The sequence below is a fragment of the Camarhynchus parvulus genome, chromosome 2, assembly GCF_901933205.1.
Source record: "Camarhynchus parvulus chromosome 2, STF_HiC, whole genome shotgun sequence".
Taxonomy (NCBI): Eukaryota; Metazoa; Chordata; class Aves; order Passeriformes; family Thraupidae; genus Camarhynchus; species Camarhynchus parvulus.
In genome coordinates this window covers 106137871-106161624 of record NC_044572.1, presented here as the reverse complement: position 1 = coordinate 106161624, position 23754 = coordinate 106137871, and the positions used below count along the sequence as shown (strand labels likewise).

Here is a 23754-nt window from a genome sequence, read left to right as displayed (position 1 = left end):
TTTCATTATTATTCCATACAATAGCCAATGCAGAATGGAAATTACAAAATTCTGTGAAAAAAAACCCCCAACAATAAGGCAAGAAGCTGGCAGAATAAATTCAAGACAAATTTATTCTGTTAGCATCATCCCTTTTAGGAAGCAAAAAGAACCATTTACCCTAAAAACCACTCTGATATTGTTGTGTATTTTGATAACAAGTTGCTGGGTTTTAAACAAACAGAATTTGAACATCAATCATTTACATAGGCAGACCTTCAGGTGCAAGCTTCATTTTGCCACAAGATGAATTAACACAGAGACTGGGCATGTAGAAAATCCCAAAAAAAGTTATGAGATCACCAAGTTCAGTTGGTAAAGAAATACTAAACCAAAAATGGCATTTTTTCCATCTTCTTTTTCATCTGTAGGAAGACCTTTCTTCCTTGGGATCTACTCTGTTACCTGATAGTATTGTTGATCATACAAAACACCAGCATAAACACCCTCTCTCTTTTTTTTTTTTTTTTTATTTCAAGATGAAAAAAGAGTCTACCCTGAAAAAGAGGCTCAAATTCACCACTATCCTATCTATTAGCAGTAGATCCTGAGTTATCATCCTTACTATAAAGTGGGTGGGTTGCTGTCAGTTGGAGTGAGGTCACAAAATTAGGTGCTCTCACCAAAAAAGATGTTAAAAGCTTTGACTAAGAAACACCTGGCTCACTGGAAGAATCTTTAACTTTCATATCAAGACTTGTAGTAATGAAGGTTTTTAAGCAAGAGTTACTACCACAAAATTCTTTGTTGTCCCTTTCTTGCATTTATAGCTTCATAAATACTATGTTTAACTTTTTTTAAATTTTAAATGTAGATTTGAAAATGTTAATGAATCAGTGATGATTCATTAACATTTATAATAATGAATCTAGTGGATGGAAATGTCCGTGACTCAGTGGAAATTCAGATAATACAAGTGGCAGAAAACAACTTGTTACTGAGAAATATGAGTTGGAAACATAGGAAAAAGTCTTTCAGAAAAGGACTGATCCTCCTCTGTCTGAATTCTTCTCTCTCCAAAAATATGACATACTCAAATGCAGATCAACAAAAAAGAAAGACTACACTGACAAAAGTTGGAATAGAGGTGGAAATAAGATCTCATTGAAACATATTTGCATTTGAAACTCTTGATGATGACTGAGATTTACGCATCTAAATTACAATTAAATAATGTTAAGGTTGTGAGTAACTCACAAGAGCAAAGAAATGCGCAATTAAAGGGAAAATGTACCATATGTCCTTTTATATCCAGGCATATTGCAGTGCATTAAGGAAGTCATAAAAGAGACACCCTGTTGTGGTTATGTGTTCTGAGACATGTGGCACATTTCCATTGTAGCTATCTATTTCCCTGCTTGTATGCATCTGGCCATTATTTAAATGTTGATTTTGAATGTGAATTTCCCTTTGCATGGTAAAAAAACCCCAAGAACCCCAAGCTTCAGACCGGCTTTTTTTGAATGTTTGTTTAGATTTGTTGCTATTTATGAATGTGGCACTCCAAAATGTTAAACATATGAATGAAAAAACGTCACAAATGGCAAAAAAAATTATTTTAATCCTCAGACAAAATGAGGCAAAGGAGATAGTTTTAACTATGAATGAATGATCTTATATCTTCCCTCTAGAAACTGACAGAGTTGCATTCCAAGCACTGCTCTCCTGTATTTTGCATGGAAATAGGAATGTACTAAAAGAATTCACATATTTAGTTTGGATCATTTGTGGAAATAAAATGGGAAATTACTCCTTTCGTTTTAAGGTTCCTCACCTGTGGCTTCTCACAAGCTTTTTTTTTTTTCTTCCTCAACTCAAAAGCCAACCTGAAAGTGTGGAAGAACAAAATGGAACATTCAGATCCTAAGAGCAGTGTTTATGTGGCTGGCATCTAACCCACAGTGTCTCAAACACTGCGATCACCAAGACACCCCAGTGCAAAATCCTTTATACACAAGGGTCGGGTAACCAGAGCATGGCATCTGGACGTCACACTTAAAAACCATTTTGTGGCATTCCCAGTGTTCAGTGTTATTTCATGGGAACATGTTTGCTATGCCTGCAGCCTTGGGACACTTTCAGACACCTCACCACTTCTCTAGGGACAAGTATATGCTAAAAAAACCAGTCTTCATAGTTCTGTTACTAACTGGATGGGAGATGGTTGGTTCTGATTACACTGACTTAGCCATGGCCGTCATGCATTAACTCATAGGGTCCTTTGCTGCTGTCTGCAGTAACTAAAAAAGCACCAATTTGAGCACACAGGTACTACAACAGTTACTCTCTAAGCTCACCCCAAGACCATGTAATAATAACCACAGATCACCATGAAGCATATCAACTTTAGAAAAATATTCTAAAGTTTTCTTCAATTTTCTGAAGTATTCTTCAAATTTTCTTTATTTATTTTTGGTTTCCTACAAGTATTATAGTAGTGACTATGATGATGATGGTGATGATAAAGTGTGTAGCAGACAGAAAAAAATGGACCAAAATAGTCTAAAAAATGGACCCCAGTGATGAGTGAAATGGTTAGAAACACAAAGTAATGGACACGCTGGCATTGCTCCATCTTAGCATAACCTACAGAGCGAGCACGGAGAGTGCTTTCTTGGAGAAAAGGAATCCAGATTAGCATCACATCAACTCTGGATCCTGTATAATCTGAAGAGACAGGGAAGAAGAAGTGTCATTCTGGTAACACAGAGCATCAGGCCCAGGTGGCGAGCCCTTGGGGAGTGGGATGCTGTAGGAATGCAACAACAGCTTGGAGCCAGCGAGCCTGGGAACTGGCTGCCAAGGGGAAAAAGCAAGGGTCAGTCACAGCACATCCTCAGACAGCAGAGCCAGCACAAGTAATCATCATGGGGCTGGGGACAGGAGGCAGCCTAGACCCAGTGCGAGGAGAGAACATGCCAGTGGGAAGCAGCTGCACAGCCACGGGTTGGCCATTTATGCCACTGACAAAAGCGGGCTGTGACCAAAAGGGCTGGCTAGGGCTGGAGGGAAGAGCCAGGGCCTTCCACCAGCACTGCTGAGAAACAGAGCAAGCAAGGAAGGATCAAGATTCTTGTGGCTGTGGTATCCTGTCAGTGTCCTGCCAGTGAGGGAAGCACACACACTTCGGCCAGCTGCAAGAGCAGCCCCCAGTTGGCCAAAGGCAAGGGATTCTGTACCCACAGCCTGTAGTGTGGCACGGGAATGCCACACAGGCTGAGCAATGGATGTGCCCGGGAAAAAGAAGGCTTAAAATGCTTTGGCTGGGGACTTTCAATGTCCCTGTACCAACTGCCCGTTGCAATTCTTCATTCTTCCAAAAACTGTCTTAGACTTTGCAAACTTGTTCATGAAGCTCGGCGGCGACACCAAGATTCCCTCCAGTGGCTGCACTGAAACAAATCAAGGCTGATTTCAGGGCTCCAGCGTTTGTAATTTTATGTTTAATGTTGCAGCCGAGCTTCTTCTTGCTCTGTGTCACTTTCAGGGCAGGGAACCTGCAGCTGCCCAACTCATCGGGGAAAGCCGTCCCAAGCCCCTGGGCAGCCTGTTCCCGTGGTCTGCCACCCTCCATGTAAAAAAGTCCTTCCTCATGTCGAAGTGGAAACTTCTTGTGTTATAGTTTATGGCCATTGCTCCTTGTCCTGTCGCTGGGCACCTCTCTCTTGGCACCCTACTTTGAGATGTGTAAATGCATTAATGAATCGTCTCTTCTCTAGACTAACAGGGCCAGTTCCCGCAGTCTCTCCCTAGCAGAGATGCTCCAGACCAGGTCCCCTCCAACTCCCTCCACCGCCTCCCTTCAGGGCCTCCCGTCCCGTCCCGCTCCGCCCCGCGCCGCCGCCAGAGCGGACTCCCCGGGTGCAACCAACTGCGGCGCTGGGCAGAGGGGGGAGTAGAGACTGCCGCCCGGCACAGCCCGAGCGTGTCCCCTGCAACGTGCGCGCCACAGCACCTTCACCCCCCTCCCAGTCGACCGTACCACTTCCCTGCTAGGAGGCTTGTCGGGCAGGAACGTACCAAGGCGGAGGAGGGAAAGGGATAGACAAGAAAGGCGCGTGACAAGGCTGTGTGTGGGGGGATCACTTTCGAAGCGGCTTAGGGTCGGCTCTCGGTCCAGTTGTTCTGGCCGGGCCGTGCGGAGCGGCCACGGTCTCATCGAGGCGCCCCCTCGCCAGGGGGAAAAGCAGCGAGGAGCCGCCGGTCCTCTTTAACCCCTTCCCCCGGCGGGATGGGGATGGGCCGTCCCACTGGGCGCGCGCCCCCGCCCCCCCGCGAGCCGCGTTCTTTCCGGATCGCCGCCGCTGCTGGGTCCGCGGGGCGCGCGCGCGAACGGGCGGGAGCGGACGCGGAGGCTCCCGGCACCCGCCAGACATGTCGGTGGCGTTCGCGGCCCCGAGGCAGCGGGGCAAGGGCGAGATCACGCCGGCCGCCATCCAGAAGGTGAGGAGGGCGCGAAGAGGAGGGCCCGGCCCGGCCCGGGCGGCCCCGGGGGCTGCAGCTGCCGCTTCCTGCCGCGCGGGGAACGGGGGCGGCGGCGGCGGCTCAGGCCCGGAGCGCCGAGGCCCCGGCGGGGAAGGGAGGCGGCCGGGCCGCACTCGCTGTGCTCGGGGCTCGGCCCCGGCGGGGCGCTGCCCCTCTCTCTCTCTGCGCTTGGACACTTGTTGGAGGGTCCCGGGGCCGGCGGGAGGCGCCGGGCGGAGGCGGGCGATGTCCCCGGGCGCCTCCAGCCCTCATTTTCCTTCCTCCACTCGGGCTGCCCCGATCGCCCCCGCGGGCCTGAATTAAGCCGAGAGGACTCGGCCTGGAAGTGGAGGAGTGGAGTAAGTGCTTCCTGCGGGGGAACTCTGACAGCGGGACCGCAGCCCGGGTGTTCCAGACCCTCTGCTTGACTCCGCTGGCGCTGCGGGGTAGGAGGCGGCTCCAGTTCCCAAACTTGGTCGACCTGGTAGTTAAGGCTGCCTCCCAGTAAGCCTTAGGTGTGATTGAAGAAGAATATCGCGTTCGGAGCCAATGACAGCCGCTCCGGACGACTCCACCTAAGCTTGTGTGGGAGGGAGCAAGTTAACTCGCTAAAGCGATCAAAGAAGAGCACATACAGAATTAATAATAAAGCACAGCAGCAACAGAGGAACATGTTCAAGTTCACTGGTAACTGTGTGGTATTTAGGAACTTAAGACTTGTACCATCATTGATGTGGGTGGCCGTGGATCAAGTAGATTTCAGATTGGTACCAGCTCCTTATGTGAAGGAGTCCTTTAGGTAAATAGAGCCTCTGATTTAGTAAAGAATTAGAACTTCTACAAAGCAGCTGTTGCAGTGATACGGACCTCAAAGAGACCCTAGAGTTGTAATGGGAACCTCCGGAGTACTGTAGGAGAAGTCAGTGCTTGGGAGCTATAGATGAAAAATACATATCCCTGGGTGGAAAGCTGCGCAGAGGTAGTCAGTAGAGGCTTCAGGATGCTGAGGTGCACATGGAGAATACAGAAGATGTTCTCCTGGGTCTGTAGTCAAACCATTAGTTCGATGGTGGTGTGCTGGCAAAACCCCAGTGTTAAAGTTGAAGAATTTTTGTAATGTACCTAAGTTGTCAGAAGCCCTGAAGGTATTTTCATCCAGCTGGAAACTAAATTCTCTTTCAATGGTAGGTGTTTATAACTATCCCAATTTTCTATCAGCAAACACTCAGTTAAACTTGTGAAAAACAGTTGTCTGCAGCCCCACCAAGGATACAGTTATATTCCTTCTTGTTCCCTTTCCTCTTAGCCCTAGCATTCCTGCCCCACTCCGGTCCTTTCCTCCCCAAGAGGTCTGGCTTACATGGCTATAATGAAGAATGCAACCATCTAATGGGCAGTTTCAAGGTCTACTTGTCTGCTAAGCCTTAAGAATCTGCTGCTTCCCTCAGGACTGTGGGAGGTATTCTGAGGAGAGCCTTGATTCACAGCTTCCTTTGCAAGTGCTCTATTAGACTTTGATATCAGAGGTATTATCTCCTTTTTTCCCTTTTCTGATGAAAATGGGCACTGTGTTTCTTATAAAACTTGAAGTTAGTACATGTGCTGTGTGCCAGTGTAGCAGTGGGTTTGTGATCCTCTTCAGAGAGTGCAGTTGTAGCTTTGCCTGTTTTCTGAGGCTCACATAGTAGCTGAAAATACTGCAGTTATGTCTGTGCTTAGTGCATGTGTTTCCAGATCCAGAAGTTTCAGGCAAAATACTTGCACTGGGATCATTCTAGTCCATTCTGGTGAATTACTGTTTAAAGTTGAAGAAAACTTGGCTGACTGGCTCATTCTTACTAGATAGAAGTCCTGAGCGAACTGCATAAGGTTTCTGACTCCATACTCTTTTCATAGTAGACATGGATTAGGTACAGAAAAAAGTGTCACTACCCTTTTTTTTTTACCCCCTCCCTGTAGAATTTGTTAATGAAATAAAGGTTGTGGAATGATGTTGTGCTTTCCTTGTGGAAGGATGAGTCTAGTCATGACTGGTTTCAGCCATGTTTTGAAGAAGGAGAAAATCTGTGGGATGTTGTAAGATTCTGCTAGTTTTGTGAAATTCAGCAGCTGTGTAAAGGGATGTAAACTAGTGTTCCAGTGAGAGAAAGCAAAGGAGTAAATTGATGCTAAATTTTGCATTTGGCAGTAAATATTCCATTTCTGTGAGTTCACTTGGATAACTTGGCTGGAGGCTGAGATTAGCCATGGTTCTGCTGAATCTTGCCTGATCAGAGTGCAGAGCATGAGCTAGAAAGATGAGTGTGGGCCACATGCACTCCAGGATGCCAGGTTGTGTGGTTTTTCCCTGTTTACAGAGCTTGGAACACTCTGACTTCGTGAACATTTTGTAGAAAGCTGTGAAATTGGCCATTGCCCATGATTTTTAGAACTACTCTTTTTTGGTGAGAAAATTAATTGGCAGGTGTTTATTTTCATGGACACTGCTGAAGTATGATAGATTTATTGTATCCATTTGTCCTGGCTCTGGCCACCACAGGATTAATTCCTGCAGTAGCCAGGAGGGCTCATGGCTTGGACCCGGTGGTTATTCTGTAGCACCTCACGCCATTTTCCAGGCCTGGAGGAAGGGGTCACATATTGTGATGTCCTCAGGTATTGTTGGGGGCTATGTGTGATGAGCACTTGCATGTGAATCATTTGCCCTCTTGTATCCTCCATTAGTAGTATTTTTTGCTGTTATTGTTTGCTTCTTATCTGGTGATCTTAACCTTTTGTACCTCCAGTTCTCTCATCCACCCTACCAGAGGGGAGAGGGATGCATGGTTTGGAGTGTTTCAGTGGGAATACTAAATTGGGCAATACTATTCCTAAACCATAATGTGCCATTATACCAAATATTTATAAAATGCAGCTTAGTTAGAGATTCTTCATGTAAATATTGCCCGGCTTTCCAGTGCATTTGTTTTGAACAAATCTGGTCAGCTCAGTTTTCATCAGTAACGATTTTGATGCCTTTTAAAATTAAATTTATAAGCAGTTGCAGGCTTTAGAAGGAGAAGAGAAGCTTGGTGCATAGACTTCTAAGTGAATTTCTTGTTAGCAATCAAATGAAGGAATGCAGAAGACTTTTAAAACTTTCTAAGAACTTGGTGCAGAATCAGCATAGGTGTTTGAACAGGACACTTCACAAACGTGGCTGCTGATGGTAACACTGTGAAACCCTTAAGCCAAAACCTGTAAAATTGATCAGAGGGGGAAAATGGGAGCAAATCAGTGTTCTGCAAATAGATGAAGTAGAACTTTCTGGATAACAATATTTTTTGTTGTTTTTTAAAACTAAGAAGAGGAGCATTACTCAAGACTCAAACTTATCTTCAGTTTCTTTCCAAAAAGAACATGGAATTTACTTCAAACTTCTTCTTTATTGTTTCAGATGCTGGATGAAAACAACCATCTTATCCAGTGTATAATGGACTATCAGAATAAGGGAAAGACTTCTGAATGCTCTCAGTAAGACCTTAATCTATACCTACTGTGGACTGGGTGAATTTCCATCTAGACCATCATTCTTGATTTGTTTAGCTTACCTTACAGGACAACTGTGCTGTGAAGAAAAGCATTGCTACGGATACTACACTTGAAATTCTTGTGGGGGGTGGATGGGTTTTATTTGCTCTATGAGTATAATTTCTGTCACTGAAATGTTGCAACTTGCCTGCTGCAAGTTGATGTCATGATGATGATGCTCATAAAAATAAGGACTGTCTAACAAAGATCTTTTTCTTCTGTCTTGTAATTACATTGGTGGAAAGACGTAGTTTTGTTTGAAAAATTCTCAAAATCATGTAGGAAAATGGACCTTTCTGCTTCCTGATGGCATGTTTGAAAACTACCTGCTTTTCATGTGCCCAAGAACAAACAGGCTTGTAGAAGTTTGGCTTGCCAAAATATCCACTTGCTGTCTAGTGGGGTCTTTGGAGAGTGATCTGAGAGAACTATAGAAGGAGTGAATTGTTAAGGAGTGTTATTTTCCCATTACTCTTTACTGGCATGACGTGATGATGGCACCCATGTAATCAGACAAATATGGACAGATAGGACGTCTTACTCCCTTGCCAAGAGAACTGGTAGTCTGGGAATAGGAGTGGGATCATAAACAATGGGTGCTTTTGTTTTAAGGGACTATTTTTGTTTGCAAGCCTGTAGTTATGTACTTGTCATCTGCTCCAGCTTTCAAGGTTGTTTTTGTGACTGTGGGCTAGGTACTGAGAATCAGGACTGTGGTTCTCTAGCAGAAAAATTATTCCATAGGAAACTTCCAAAGCTCAGGATCCTGATGAAATGTGGTCATGTGAATCTATGATATCTTGAATATGGGGACATAATAAACAGCTCTTTCTCTAGTGTTTGTGATGCAAATTACACCAGACACAAACACACTCCCTGTATGTATTCCAGTGTTTTAGTTTAAGGCAGGAAGTGAAATAAGTGAGAACAGTGTCACTCAGCTTTAGATTTTTTTCATAGCAAGACAGTAGTACAGTTAGGCACAGATATGATGGAGACATTGGGAAAGATTGGATAATAGATACGTGTGAGGCAAAAGGCTTAAGATTCCTAGTAATGGTACTTTTGTAAGTCTCTTGAGTCTCATTTTGCATAAGTAGCTTTCTTTACATTTGTGGAATTAAAGTAAATTCTGATGTTACTGTATTTATGAATTAAGATTTGTTTTGCTTTGTTTATTTTGATAGATACCAGCAGATGCTGCATACAAACTTGGTTTACTTAGCCACTATAGCTGACTCCAACCAGAACATGCAGTCTCTACTACCAGCAGTAAGTACAAAGTAGTGTAAGAGTAGGGAATATATTTCATTTGGATTCCTGAAGGTAAAAAAAAACCCACCCAAACCAAAAACCAACAAACCAGATGTTTGAGATAATGACCAAACACTTGGCCTCTGATACACTGTATGGTAAATACATGATACTGCCTCTTTATGCTGTATGCTGTATTTGGAGTAATCTCACTGCTTAGGTTTGCTTAAAATCTGACTTGTTTAAATGTAGACTCTTACTGTGAATTAGATATGCAATACTCAACTATCTGGTCTGCTTCAAAGACAGAATTTTTTTTCCTCTTTTGTTTTTCCCCGTCAGCTGAGAACTCTAGTGATATGGTTCCTAATCAACTCCTACAGCAGTACTCTTTTTCCTCTTAGATTAGGGAAAGGCGAGGGAATGGGATTTTTTGTCTTTTTATTTTTCACTGGAATATTATCCATTCTCTTGCCCCAGTGGAATGAGGCTGGGTAAATTTTTTGCTGCTTCTCCACCTTTAGGTGAGTCTCAAATTCTTTGCCTTTCTCCTGTATTGGAAAACAACCTTGTTTTAAGGTGGATTCTGATAATATGAAAGAAGTAAGAGCCCAAAGGCCCTTGAAACAGTGCATCACTTTACATGTCTTGGATATTACTTGCTATCTTTTTTAGTCTGAATTTTTTCTGAATCTGTATTCCTGAACTCTGTATTTTACAAGATGCCTCGAATTTTGCCTCTTTTCCATTGTTTGTGCAGCAGTAAGAAAAGAAACAGCAGCATAAAGATAGCTTGCTGTCTGTTTGCTTTTTGTGCTAATCAGAAAGCTTGGGGAGTTCATTGTGAGTAACACAAGGAAGTTCTTTGTTTTTTGGCAATAAGACTTTTCTTGAATTAATGTAGTCTTGATTCATTTCTGCAAAATGAAGCTAAAAAAATGTCTATAAAACAGCCATTCCTAGATACTAGTTTTCACCAACTGAAATTGAATTACTTTTTCTTTGGTCTCTGGAGAAGTGTTCTCCAATCATTGCTACTAGCGAAGCATCCTTTCAAGTTGGTACCTAGAGGACTATAGAAACAGTGCTTTATTATGTCCAACCTGTTGTGCCTGTAGAGGTTTCTCTTTTATAAATCCATGCTTGTAGCTGAGGGGGAGGGAAAGAACTCTTTAAGAGGGTTGTGTGTGTTCCTCAGCTAATATGTTTTTGGAGGCTTAATTCATATCGTGGTTCTGATGACGACTGGAAATGAATTTGACCTTATCCTAGTCCCTGGTGGACAGCCCTGTTGTTAAAGTTGAATGTGATGACATTCTCTTGCTAAAAGAAAATGAAGATAGGGCTGGGAAAGGCTTTTGCAGATCTGGACAGAAGTGTGTTTCTGATCTTCAGTGACAGGAATATTCCATGGTACTGAGAGAAATAGCATAGTGTGTGTGTTTGAGTGGCTAGAGGAAGTCTCTTTTGGACAGGTGAGGAAGGGAATAAAGGTTTGATGGCAACAAAGGTTCTTGCGTTTCTTTGGGTTTTCTTTCAAAAATACTAAAAGAAATTTAGATCTTCAGTCTTACCTAAATGTAGATGCTCTGACCTACAGCCTTTGAAGATTGTCCCAAAATGTAGCATAATCAGATTGTAGCATAATGATTTTTGTTAGGGTTTATAGGAAAATATTCTTTAAGTTCTTTCTGTCTTGCTAGTAAATTTTAGCTAGCAGAATTTGGGAACATGTGAAATACCATGTTATCTTTTCTCAATGCAAGATGAACTACTTCGGGGTCTTTTCCTCCGCTGGCTTTCCATGTAGGAGATGATGAGGCTCATGCTGACTTGGAGGTAGTATGATTCTCTTCACCATGCTTATGTATCAGCAGTTGATCAGTCTTCAAGATGTGGATGGTAACAGTAAATACAGAACAGGATACTGTGTGTGTGTAGACATCTACTATTTTTAATACTAAAATATATCAATTTTATGCTACTACTATTGCAGTTTCTTTCCACAGAAGTTAGGAGACCTTGAGTTTGGATACCTTCTGAAGTTGAGTTGTGTCTCATCTATTCATGTCTGGAGAATTGTTCCTCCTGGTAGACTAAATTTTCTTTTTTGCTTAAGTTTTATCCTGTTATTGTTTTAATCAGGTAAATAAGCTCTCAAGAAATTTCACAACTTTTAAAGCATTTCATAAAAAGTAATAGTTATGTGTTAAAGTGAGGTTGGAAAGAGAATGCTTCTCTTCAGATATCATTCACACTGAACAAAAGACATAAGTTACCAGGTTAATTGAAATTTTTAATATGAGCAAAAATTACTCAATGCTTTTTATTGTTAGGAGAAATGCTTGTAGTCAGCTGTTGTGCCTTTTCCCTTGCCTTTCAGAATTCATTGTTCTAATGGAATTACTGATGTTGTTTCTGAAACTCTGGTGTTACCTTAGAGAACAAAAAGTGTAGTGATCCAATAGTGCTGCACAGAGAAATGTTTATATAACTGGGACCTGGAGGTGTAGAAAGGTGAAACAGATGAAGCAAGCACTGCAGAGTATGGGTGAAGGGAGCCAGGAAAACTTTGATAATCCAGTGTCATAACAAAGCTCCTGTGGTCTTGCATGCCTACTAGAGTACTAAATTATTACTTTTGGGTAAGACACCTTCTTTCACATTAAAAGACAGTGTGAGGTTCTTGATTCAAGTCTTTTCTCAGCTGTGTGAACAGCAGTGTTCTTAAGGGCAGGGGCTGTTATGTGGCATCTTTCCAGCTGGATTAGAGCAGTGGCTAAGTTCACATGTTAAGTTGATGCAACATTTTGCTGTCTCTTTCTGAGTTGTGGCAGGTATTCTTGGATCACAGTCAAGAGTCTCTTTACCATCACCTTATGAGATAAGCTAGCTTCCCAGAAAGGGCTTTTGCACCATGAGGAACACAACGCTTTCTTGTGATTTTTCACTGGTGCTGCTTTGGAGGGAGGCCTACAGCAAGACATTGATGTCCTTGAGCTGTAGAGAGCAAAGATGCAATTGAAGTGGTGGTGAGGTATTGTGTGTTTTTGTTTCTAAACACATGAAATTTCAAACTGCAGAACAAGCATCCTCCTTGACTTATATTTTTTTTTTTGTTTTCTGAAGTGTTTTTAGTACCCTTAAAAAGTCATTGAAGACTACTGAATTAAAAACCCCCAGCTTTTCTATTTGGACATCTTCCCTCTCTTATATGTCTTCATTTTGCCAGATATTTTTAAGGAAACAACCCATAACCGTCACTTTATTTGGTATGTAGTGGGAAGCTCTCCATTTTATAATGGGTACATATTGAGATCTGCAGGAATTATGTGGGAGCACTGGTGTGTGGGTTTTTATTGGTTTTTTTGGGTTTTGTTTTGTGGGGGATGGTTTTTTGGGTTTGTTTTTTTTAGTGTAGGCAGTGATTTTTTTCAGTTTTTCTTACATTTTGTCAGCATTCAGAGCATGAGATTTCAGTGTATATTTCAAGGTGTTGAAAATAAGTGCTTCTGATTATTACTCACTTGTGTAACATAGAGCTTTCTTTTATGTTGGAAGTGCCAGTTTCTTCCAGTACTAAGTTACAGTCTGTATGTGTAATGACTTCCAAGAAAACTTCCTGTGTCCAAGTAATAGAAGAATCTGGATATTGCATTAAATAGTTTTTCTAAATTTCATAATGTCGTAAAGGTTATTAATAAACTTTCTAATTACAAACCAGAAATATCTTTTTTTCTTGAGCTATTTCTTTAAAAAATTAAGCTTTTTGTAGCACTTGTGAAATCTCTTATTTTGTGCTGTTCCCAAACTTGTCACAAAGATTAAGGAGGAGTCCATGTCACTTTAGTTATAAAATACTTCTCTAAAAGATAATGATAGCTTTTTGTAAACACCTAATTTCAACAAGCACTGAAATCCTGGTTCTTTCCAAAATAACTGCTTCAAGAGATAGGAAAAAACACAAACCACAGCAAAGCAAACTAATGCAAAAAAGTCTCTCAAACCAAAACTAAAGACAACCACTGCCCATACACAAAATAATAAAATACTTCAAAAAATTAACTCGAAGACAAGCTTTCATGAAGTGTTAGTAATTTTGTTTAATGGTTCTAAGTTGTGGAGCTCTGCAGGCTAAATAGGAATCTTCAATATAAGCATGGTTTCACTCAAACAATGAAAACTCATTATTTTACACACTTTATTTTTCAAAGGGGTAACGTTCAATCTGTGGTTTTAATGTACTTGTGTTGTGGTTGTAGAAAAAAATGTGAGTCTTAAGAAATGAGCTGTACACTCTGGTTTTTTAGTAGCCATTATTTTGCAGGCAAAAGTTGTCTAAAATATGTGTTAATTGAATTACCTTGACTTGGCTTTTCTTGAATAAAGCAAGGTGGCATCCTGAGAATAAAAATATAGTTCAGTTTTCACACTTTAAAATGAAATTGTGGAGTAAAACTTTTATTACTGATGATGAGAGGAATCCTAAATTAATGAGATTCTTGTCCAGTTATACACCAAATGCCTGGTAAAGTTTGATAGCTATGGTGGTGGTGTAGTTTAACCCCAGCTGGCAACTAAGTACCATGCAGCTGCTTGGTTATCCCACACACCTTCCTTCCCCTTGCAGTGGGCTGGGCAGGAGAATCAGGAAAAAAGATGAAACCTATGTGTTGAGATAAGAACAGGTTAATAATTGAAATAAAATACTACAATAAGATTATAATTGTAATTAAAAATGAGACAGTAAAACCACAGACCAGTGCCCAACCTGAGTCTGATGCTCTGTGGTGGGGATTATCCCTTTGGCCAGTTTGGGTCTGCGGTCCTGGCCATGCTCCCTCCTGGTTTCTTGCACACCTTGCTGGCAGAGCCTGGGAAACCAAAAAATCTTTGATTGCAGAGTAAGCACTGCTTAGCAGCAACTAAAACACAAGTGTGTTATCAACATTATTCTACTGAATCCAAAACCCAGCCCTGCACCAGCTACTGGGAAGAAAATTTACTCTATCCCAGCAGAAATCAGGACAGGTAGCATAGCAGAAAATCTGTTTCTGGTATGTGGAGTATGCTGCATAATTTTGCATTAACCTTTCAAAGCACAAGTCCATGCCCAGTTCAAGTTCAACTATTTGTAAACTGAATTAATAGAGAACAGAGCAAAAGGAAGGTTGAATGTTTCCTGTCAAGAGGCAAGGGAGCTATTAGTGATTATTGGAGCTTGGATTTTGAAGAATAATTGCTCTGATTAAATGTTAAATAGTTTTGAAAAAAACCATAATTTCTTAAGATGTTACAAAAGAGAAGGTGGCTGTGTTGGCACAACTGAAAGGGTACTGTTGGAAATGAAGAGTCACTGGTGGGAGCTTCTCAACCCAGCAACTACCCTAAGAAAGAAATAAATACAGGAATTTCTGTTGAGGAGTGAATTCAGAGCCCAATAGCTGCCATTTTAAACCAAAGGGTTGCTCTGAGTTCTGTAAGCTACTTTGCATGTATTGTTAATCAGGTGTGTCCACACGGGGAGCTAGTGCACTGTACACAAAAAACTATTTCTATTGCTGCTGAACTTCTGTGGCTGATTTAGAAATCAGTAAAATTTGCTGGCAGTCTGAATGAGGAGTATGCTCTAAAGTGTAATTCTTTCATACTCACAGATGTCATTTGCCTCTCTGTAGTGCAGTATCTGCACAATAAATACATTTTCAGTTGTAGGCTGTTTCCTGAGAGCTGTACCAGGTAGTCTGGTAACATAGGTGCAGAGTCTGTATGGTTTTGCTCTTTCCCAAATGCTTTGCTGTGAGGGTTCTGCTGGATTCTTTCTGCTTTAGGTGAGTTTACATAAAGCCTTTTAGGTAGAACAGAGGTGGATTTTTTTTTCTCTTAGACTACTAAATGCAAGCAAAACCTGTGAGTATCAGACCAAACATTAAACCATCTTAAAAGCAAAAGAGGCAAGGGCTGTGGAACACAAAGCTTCTGAGGACAGATAGGAACTGCATTTTATGAGGGAGTTACAGAGGATCTCACAAGTTGTCTAGTTTCTATAATTCAGTGATCCTTGAGTTAACATCCACAGTTAACTGATTCATGGTCACTTTTAATAAACCCATATGAATCAATACAGTTTTTAAAATTTCTGATTTAAGTAATTTTTAGTTCTACTGAAGCCTCCCAAAAAGATTTTTAGGGGATTATTTTTGTAAGTATCAGAGTAGCTATTGCTAAGAGGACATCAGATATTTTAGGGTTAAATTTTGTTTGTTAAAATTTTGTTTAAGAATATTGGGACAGCAAAATATTTTTATGCAGTGACATATGCAATTTGAAACAATTAAAGATTCCAATTTTCTCTTTAAACAGAATGTTTAGGTACTAAGTCAGAATTTCTCTCATTTTTGAAGGTGCTGATGTAGATCAAGATGTATTAACTAGTTGTCATTGTAAATTTAAAATTCCTTACTCTGAGTCACAACTGGTAATCCAACAGTGAGAGCACAAATTACATTTATAATTAACTTCACTATTTAGACATGATTGTAAATGTTTTTCCTGTAGAAATCCTCCCTACCCTCAAATATTTCACTAGCTGAAAATTGATACGGGGTCTTTATTTTTTCATTGAATACACTCAGTACCAGAATACCCTGTACCTTGTAGAGGAAGAATTGTAGCCCAATTAAATCTCTGCTTTTTCAAATCTCAAAAGCATATTCCTTTACGATCTTATTTCCCAGTCTGACACCTCAGTAAGTACTCCACAGGTGCCATCACCACCTATCAACAGAGTACTGCTCTCTGAGACTGGGACAGGTCCTGTGATATTAGCAATGTGATGTGAGCAGGGCAGAGTACCCCCTGGGAAGGGGTGTTTTGCTTTGCAGAAAATGCTATTTGAGAATTGAAAACAAAGATGATTGATTAAATCCTGAGTTAAGGCTTCTCTTGGAAAGAAAAGAAGGCTATTTATGTTTGCAGTTCCTGTAGCTTTTAATTGTTATTCTGAGAGAATTTCAAGAAAATTGTATTTTTGGTAGTGTACTTTAAGTATCTATTGCTAGTTGTATTGATTAGCAATATTGTGTTTTAATGTGCTTAACAGTATTCCATGGTTTTTGCCTTTTTTTTTCTTTTTTGCTGACTGAGTTGATACTCCTCCTCAGTTTTCATAACAATACATGTTCCCTAAACAAATCTTTGAACCTGCTGGTGCTGGTAAGAAAAATCTTACCATCTTCAGGTGCACATTTTCACCCTAGGAGGTTTTATTGTTGCATCTTGTATTTGATCTATTTTATTATTTAAAAGAAAATCCTCTAAAAAATGCAGTATAGCGGTTGTCTTTAATGCATGCTTTCAAATAACTTTTGGATTTAGTAGGATTTTGTTTGCTGGAACTTGTCAGTTAAAATCTAATGTTTTTTCATGTGTCTTTTTTTGTTGCAACTATTGGGTCAATTTCAGTCTTTTTCCAGTTAAAATTTCTAGAGTTTCAGTAAATAGCTTATAATTATTTTTTTTCATGCTCTGCTAAATTTTAAATGCTCATAGCCACTGTAAGTGTAATCTGTGTGTTTGGGGAAATGAGCCAAAAGTTAGCGTTTAGCAAATGAAGCTAACATTTTCTAAGTCTTTAATTTACTTTTTACTGAAGTAAAATATTTAACATTTTCTGCTACATAATTGGAATAAAATCAACAGTGATTTTAATTTTTATTCCTTTTTGTCACACTTCCAGGAAAAGGAGGGAAGTAGCCTTTCCTTTGGTTCTGTTAACCTAACTGTGTTTGGTTGTCATTTAACCCTTTGTATCTAGGCTTAATGGCTAGAATTCATTTTGGGTAGCTTTTCTTTTGCACAGGGTGGGTTGTTTCGTTTGAATACTGTGTGATCGTTTTGCATTTTAAGAAGTCTTTGCTATTTGTAGTGCATGTTCCTGGGGATAGTAAATTTTCTTAATTTCTGTAAGGAACAAAAAAGCTTAAATAATCTAGTTTATGTAGCTGGGTGGGCTTTTTTTGTTGTGGGATTTTTAAATTGAAGTTAATTTAAAGAAGTTTATTATCTGTAAGAGTCTGGACCAAGTCCGATAGAAATCGAGAAGTTACCATTTAAAAACAGTTTTTTCTTGTTTTCTTCTGTCTGCATCCACTACAAAAATACTCTGGAGGAATTTCACTGGGGAATAATTATATCTGCAGGAGACATTTCACTATCAGATAGTGATTGGTTTATGATCTGACAAAAAGGCTTGTAATGCTCTTTTAAAATATCCTATATAATATCCTATATAAATGTTTCTATTGCATATATGTATGCGTAATTATCTCTTAATCTTATTTAAACTTAGTTCTAGCGTAGTGTGTTGATGAATAACTAAGATTTCTGTGATTTATGGCATGTCTTGTATGTTTAATGTTATTCTTCAATTTACTGACTATTCTCCTGAGGTTTTCTTTCTTGTTAAACCATAAATTGGATGATCTACTTTTTGTATGTATCATACATTAAATTGTCTTTCTGTCATATCCTCTTAAGTTATATTCCTTTATATGCAAAAAAAAAAATCTGTCCTTTTTGCTGTTTCAGGTGTAAACAGTCAGAGTTTTTAATCACTGATTGCCTCTCTTTAGAATCCTGCTATTTTTACAGTATCTTTTTGAGATTATTTTGCCCAAATCGAATGTGTATTATGGTATCAAAAACATCGGCATTTTTTCTTTAGTATACTACCTGACTTTGGATATTACTGAAGATAATCAGAAAGTGACCACAGGTATTATGCATAGATTTTATGGGGTTTTGAGTTTTCTGTTTGTTTTGTTCAGTTTTTTTATTTTGGTTTGGGATTTTTTTTCCCCACCAAACTCTCTGGATTGTGGTAAAATCTTTTTTGCTTGTTACTTTTTTTCTGGATCAATGGCAATAGGAGCTTCCTCTTTCTGAAGAAAGTGGTTTACAGTTCCATGTAGTTGCTATATATTTATCCACATCACTTGGCATCTTCTGCTTATTCTTTCTTCCACATTTTCAGTAACGTTACAGTAGCTTCATATGTTGACATTTACTAAAATATTTTCAGGAGAGCTCTGTATGTTCCTTTACTCTTTGAACTTCCCTTTGGGCAGTTTCTGATCAGTGCCATTGGACAATATATTGCTCCAAAAGGCTTTGTCAAAAAACTTGTGTTAAGGGGCTTCTGTTAATTATGCAGCTAGGTGGTTTAATTTATATTTTTAAAAATTTCTAGTAAATTAGAAAGGTTTGACTTTACTAAATTGGTCCTACTACTTTTCTTATAAGTAGTGTTTGTCTACCTTCTATTTATCTGATAGGGTTGTTTCTTTTAATGGAAGATTGATTTTTTTTTTTAGCATCTTCGACCTTTTTCTTGTATTATTTTCAAGAATCTGATATGGATTCACACAGGCCTTTGGGCTGTTTCCATATCCAGAAGCTCCTCTTGATGAATTACTTTCTAGTAGTACCTCTTTGAGTGTTTTTAGTTGCTCCCTCAATTGACTTAATTCCCTGTGGTTTGTGAAGTCTCTTGCAGGTTTTTGTATCTAAAGTCTTTAACAATTTTTTGTTCCCTGTCCTTGCATGTCTACAGTCTCTCATGCTGTCTTTTTGATAACTGCAGTGTTTTTCTTGAAGGATAGTTGTTTTGAAAACTTCAGACTAAATAGAGTTGGAATATATATAGTTTTGTTTAAATAATCCTTGGAGCTTTCTTTGTCCCTCTTCCCACAGATAAGGCATGCCCGTGTTTGTACAGTGCAGGATAGCTGAAACCTAGGTATGAGCTGATCTTCTTTAGTACTTCATTGGATTTCTAATGTTTCATACTTGGAATTGAAGAAGTTCATTTTAATTCTAAAACCATTTCAGCTTGGATGATTTTTGACTTTGCTTTCAGTTTGCTGGCATGGGACTTCTTTGGGGCTGACATGGGACAGGCTCTGAGCTCTGACTGTTCACGTGGAGGTTACGAAGTGTGTTGGTTTTGATAGTATTCCTGAACATACTTTGCAAATAAAAATGAAAATTGTCTGTTTGTTTTCTTTTTTGTTTGTTTCTTTGTATTTCAATTTTAGATCATTTCTGTTAGATTCTCTTAAATGCAAAATTAGGATAATAGTGAGTTTTGAAGGTGAAGGGGCAGAAGACTCTTAACTGAGGGGAAGCAGCCTTGCCTTGGTTGCTCACTAGTGGAGGAAGAGCAAGCAGAATGGAGCAGCATTTCAGTCAGTGTTCAGAGGGTAGAGCTGCCTTTCACTCTTACCTTCTTTACCTCCTGCCACTTCTGCTATAGGCTGAAGAAGGAACTTTGCTTATAAAATGTTATCATCTTCATCATGGAGGAATGAAAGGAATTTAGTAAGAGAAGTTGCCTACTTGCTTATATTTTTCTTTCTACTTCCTTCTTCCTGCTAAAAAAAAAAGCCTTCACTAATTTCCTGAAGAATTTTTTTAAGTACTGCAGGGAAAATAATACCTGCTTGAGGTATTTGAAGAAATGTTGAGACAGCAAATTACTGCCATTCACTCCCTTCCCCTGGCAAGTGAATATATGTGTGTGTCTGTGTTACCCTGCTGTTACCATCTCCAACATACGCTCACTGGGAAAGCCTTATTCTTTACTACTGTATTGTGTTTTGTCTTTATGAACCTGATGAATAGTGTAGGCATAGACGGGGACTGGGCTAGAGAGGAACTTAGGGTTCACCTGCTTGGTTCTGTCTGTGAAGAGAAATGTTGAAAAATGCACATGTGGTTGTCTCATGGGGACAGTTTTTCATGAATAGTTATAACCTGTAGGCAGAGTCCTCAAAAGCCAGAGGGCCAGGAATTTGCTCTCACTGAGATGATTTTTACTCCCCTGAAAGTGCTTGGCTAAGGTATGTGAGAAGGATCGTAGAGTCTCACAGGTGTTTTTAGTAGGAAAACAAAGCTGGTTACTAGCAGTTTCTCTGTCTCCTTACATTGCTATGAGTAGAACCTACCAGTAAATTCCCCCTTGTATTTATTGTTTTTCTAGCTCTCCCTCTTTGCACTCTCAAGGTTATTCAGTTATTTTCCTCACAATTTCATTAGGAAATTTGCCAAAAACATCCTTTCTAGGCAGCTGTCTCTGGACCTTTGGAGGCCAGCACTAATGTGCTTCCAGTCTGTAGGGGGTGTTTGGCATGGAATTATGAACTAGGCCTTCATTGCTTTGGGGGAGAGCAGGGAAGAGATCGCTAGTGTTTTACCACACCCAGGTGCAAATTTTTTGCTGGTCTATGAGCATTCAGAGGCTTTCATCTCATGTTGTACCTGTTTTGTCCCAGTGCAAGGTCTGTTAACAGCAACAAATAGTTGATGTGAGAGAATTACAGAGAACACTTATTTCTCTGTTGAATGAAAGATTTTTTTGTCTGTATAAGGGATTGACTCCAGCAGTCTTAAACTGCTCAGATGTAATTTTTTAATGAGGCATTGATTTGGTTTTTTTTTATTTTGAAGTGGTGCTCAAAGGTGCCATGGTGTTGTCTGCATGTAATACTTCATGTGAAATTGATTAAAATGTTAAACGTTTTGCCAGAATTAATGTCGGGAGGAGTTAAACATATCAGATAGAGAATGAAATGCGTTTCAGTGCTCTCTTTCATACACAGCAATATAGGCAAGTGCTGTACCATATGTACATATAATATATTTGTCAGACTAAGTGCTCCTCGTGTTTGACTAAACTGTCTCCTTTCAGCCACCCACACAGAATATGCCTATGGGTCCGGGCGGGATGAGTCAGAGCGGCCCTCCCCCACCCCCGCGCTCGCACAACATGTCTTCAGATGGTATGGTAGGTGGGGGCCCTCCTGCACCACACATGCAGAACCAGATGAACGGCCAGATGCCTGGTAAGTTTTTCTCCTCTAAGACATTAACACCAGCGTTGCCTGGCAACTGAAACGACATGGGGGCTCAAGGGATACTAGATTGTTGATGACAAAACTGCTTTGAATGCCCCTGAGTACAAGCTCTCTTAGAGTTTGTTAGCTACAGAGCTACGTGACCTGTATTCAGTGTTTATCAGGCTGCCCTTGGGCTTTGATGTAGCTGACACACAGCATTCCTCTGATGAACAGAACTGGCTAAATTTAGTCTGTTTGAAACCATGCAGTACAGCTGGCTTTAGAGGGCTTACTGGGGAAAGGTATTGGCCTGTGGCTGAGCGAACACAAATCCTTCCATAAAAAGATAATGTGAAATCATTGTAGCTAAATAATTAGATAATAATAAAATAGATAAATCTGAAAGCGGCTGTTTCTGATTTGGGTAAATGTTTAAAAGAAAAAAAGATTGCTTTTATACAGCTTCCACTAATCTCCTGTGTTCTTTATTATTGAAGATGTGTTGAATGGTAAGGGATTTGTAAAGAAATGGCCTCCAGATTATTGTTCTAGGTGTAAATTTTAAGTCAGTTTCTATGCCATCCTGTTTTGTAATAAAAAGAAATGTACTTGGGAAGACAGAAACAAAGCAGAGAAGATGATAAAATTCCACATTGTACCTACCAATACTGGCTTCGGGGTAACTATTCCCTTTAGCAGTCAGATCAGAGTGGAGTAGGCAATGGAAGAGCATGCTTTTTATATAGAGGCTATTTTCCTGAATTTCCACTTGTAAAATCATACTGCCTATTTCATGTGAAATGGCTTTCAGCTTAAAATTGCATTCCCAGGATTGCTTTTGTTCAGGATCCCTTCCTTTTTTTTTTTTTTTTTTTTGGTTATGGAGAAACTTTTCATACAAAAGCTCCTCAAGGCATTGATACTTTCAAAAAAGGAAACTACTGTCAAAGGCTCTTTGAAAATTAATCTCTCACTGGTGTCAAGGATAACCTTCCTGACAGAAAACACAGTAATAACTATGCAAAACTTAATACAAAGTAAAAAATATAACGATTGCTGTAGTCTCTAATTTCTGTGCAAATCTTAATAAAATGGACTTGATAATGGTGGCTTTTCTGAAAGAGTACCTTGAATAGCCTCCAGAGGTTGTGTGTAAGAAGTGCAATAAAAGATCTAGAGAAGTTAGTTTCATCATATATGTTGGTCATGATCTGCATTTGGAAGTGTAAAGAGCAATATATGCTGCTCCCTAAGTAGGGCAGAGATATTCTGATTATGGTGTCCTTTATCCATGTAAGATCCATCAGTTCCCATGGAGAATAGCATTGCCTCTCAAAAATCAGTCTCTTTGACCCTCAAGTGTAATCATATTATTGTTGTTATAGTGATCTTTTCCAAGGAGAAGGATTACTAAGTCACAATGTGAGCATAATGACTTCACTGCAGAGCCACGGGGGAGAAAAGTCACTCCTTAAACATACATATTTTGTAATTAGATAGAATAAGAAAAGAGCTCTTAGGAAAATATATGAAAGGTAAATAGCTTTGTTTTGGTATTCACCTAGACAGGTACTTAAATACAGTTTCCAACTAAGCTTTAATTTAGCCTTTCCTCCAACATACTCCCTTTCTTGAATGTCTGTTCTTTCCATCTCAGTTTGAAGTTTTCTCTGAGGATGTGAAGATAAACAGCTTAGGATGAGGGCATCTCTAATATCAGAAAGGCTTGCTAAGATAATTTCATAGGTTGGAAAAAGGGAAACAGAATCATCTTGGTAAGCGTGTAGCTGAATTACACATAACGTTTCAAGTGTGTGTTAGTTTACCTGCTTGTGAGCCTTTCTGTATTTCACAGATAAATTTCTCTGTACTTTCTCTGTTTCTATTTCTAATAATTTCTGCATTGTATGCATTTGATTTCTGGTTTTAGGGCACTTACTCTGAGATTACAGAAAACATTTGTACTAAAAACTAGATACAAAATCTTAAATATCTGTAGAGATCTGTATAAAAGGAGTAAAGTTAAGAATCTTAAACCAAGAGAATCCAGGACTGACATCAGTTGACCAGCATGGAAAAAATAAAATGCAGACTCTTAAAAATGCCAGCTAAGGATTTCAGGTATTACCCGAGTAGAAGCTTCCACACATCTGAGTATGGGCAGAAGAGAAGGGTTGATGAGAGGATTAGAAGAACTGCCTAGTGATCATCAGGGCATGAGTAATTTAAAGTTCTACTACAGACCTGTCCCATTGCCTGAAGGGCAAAGGATGATTTTTCTTGTACTTGTGTCCTGGTTAATACAGAATCAGAAGTGCTGTTGGGGCCTTTAATTGCATCCCCTGACAAATGTGTGTCTGTATCCTCTTGCCAGGGAAGACAGTTGTGACAAACCTTTTTCAACTGGTGATACACTTGAGTGTTATTTGTACCTGTGACAGATTGTGGTTTTTAGCTGAAAAAACTGCTGTCTGAAGAGTTACTTTGACTGAGTTTATGTGATGCAAAGTAAGGGTGGTCTTCTGGATTT

General features: G+C 39.8%; 1 protein-coding gene across 3 annotated transcripts in view; it reads left to right on the top strand.

Moving 5' to 3' along the window:
• The first annotated feature begins 4064 nt into the window (after nt 1–4064).
• Nucleotides 4065–23754, top strand: part of SS18 (SS18 subunit of BAF chromatin remodeling complex) — a 41209-nt gene continuing 21519 nt past the window's right edge. The window contains exons 1-4 of one of the 3 annotated variants that reach the window (XM_030971016.1): nt 4065–4482; nt 7940–8016; nt 9261–9345; nt 21077–21230. In XM_030971016.1, the coding sequence (XP_030826876.1) occupies nt 4414–4482; nt 7940–8016; nt 9261–9345; nt 21077–21230 (385 nt within the window). In that variant the 5' untranslated portion in view covers nt 4065–4413. The remainder of the gene's footprint in view (nt 4483–7939; nt 8017–9260; nt 9346–21076; nt 21231–23754) is intronic. The other 2 variants (XM_030971018.1, XM_030971017.1) reach the window with 2 other exon arrangements.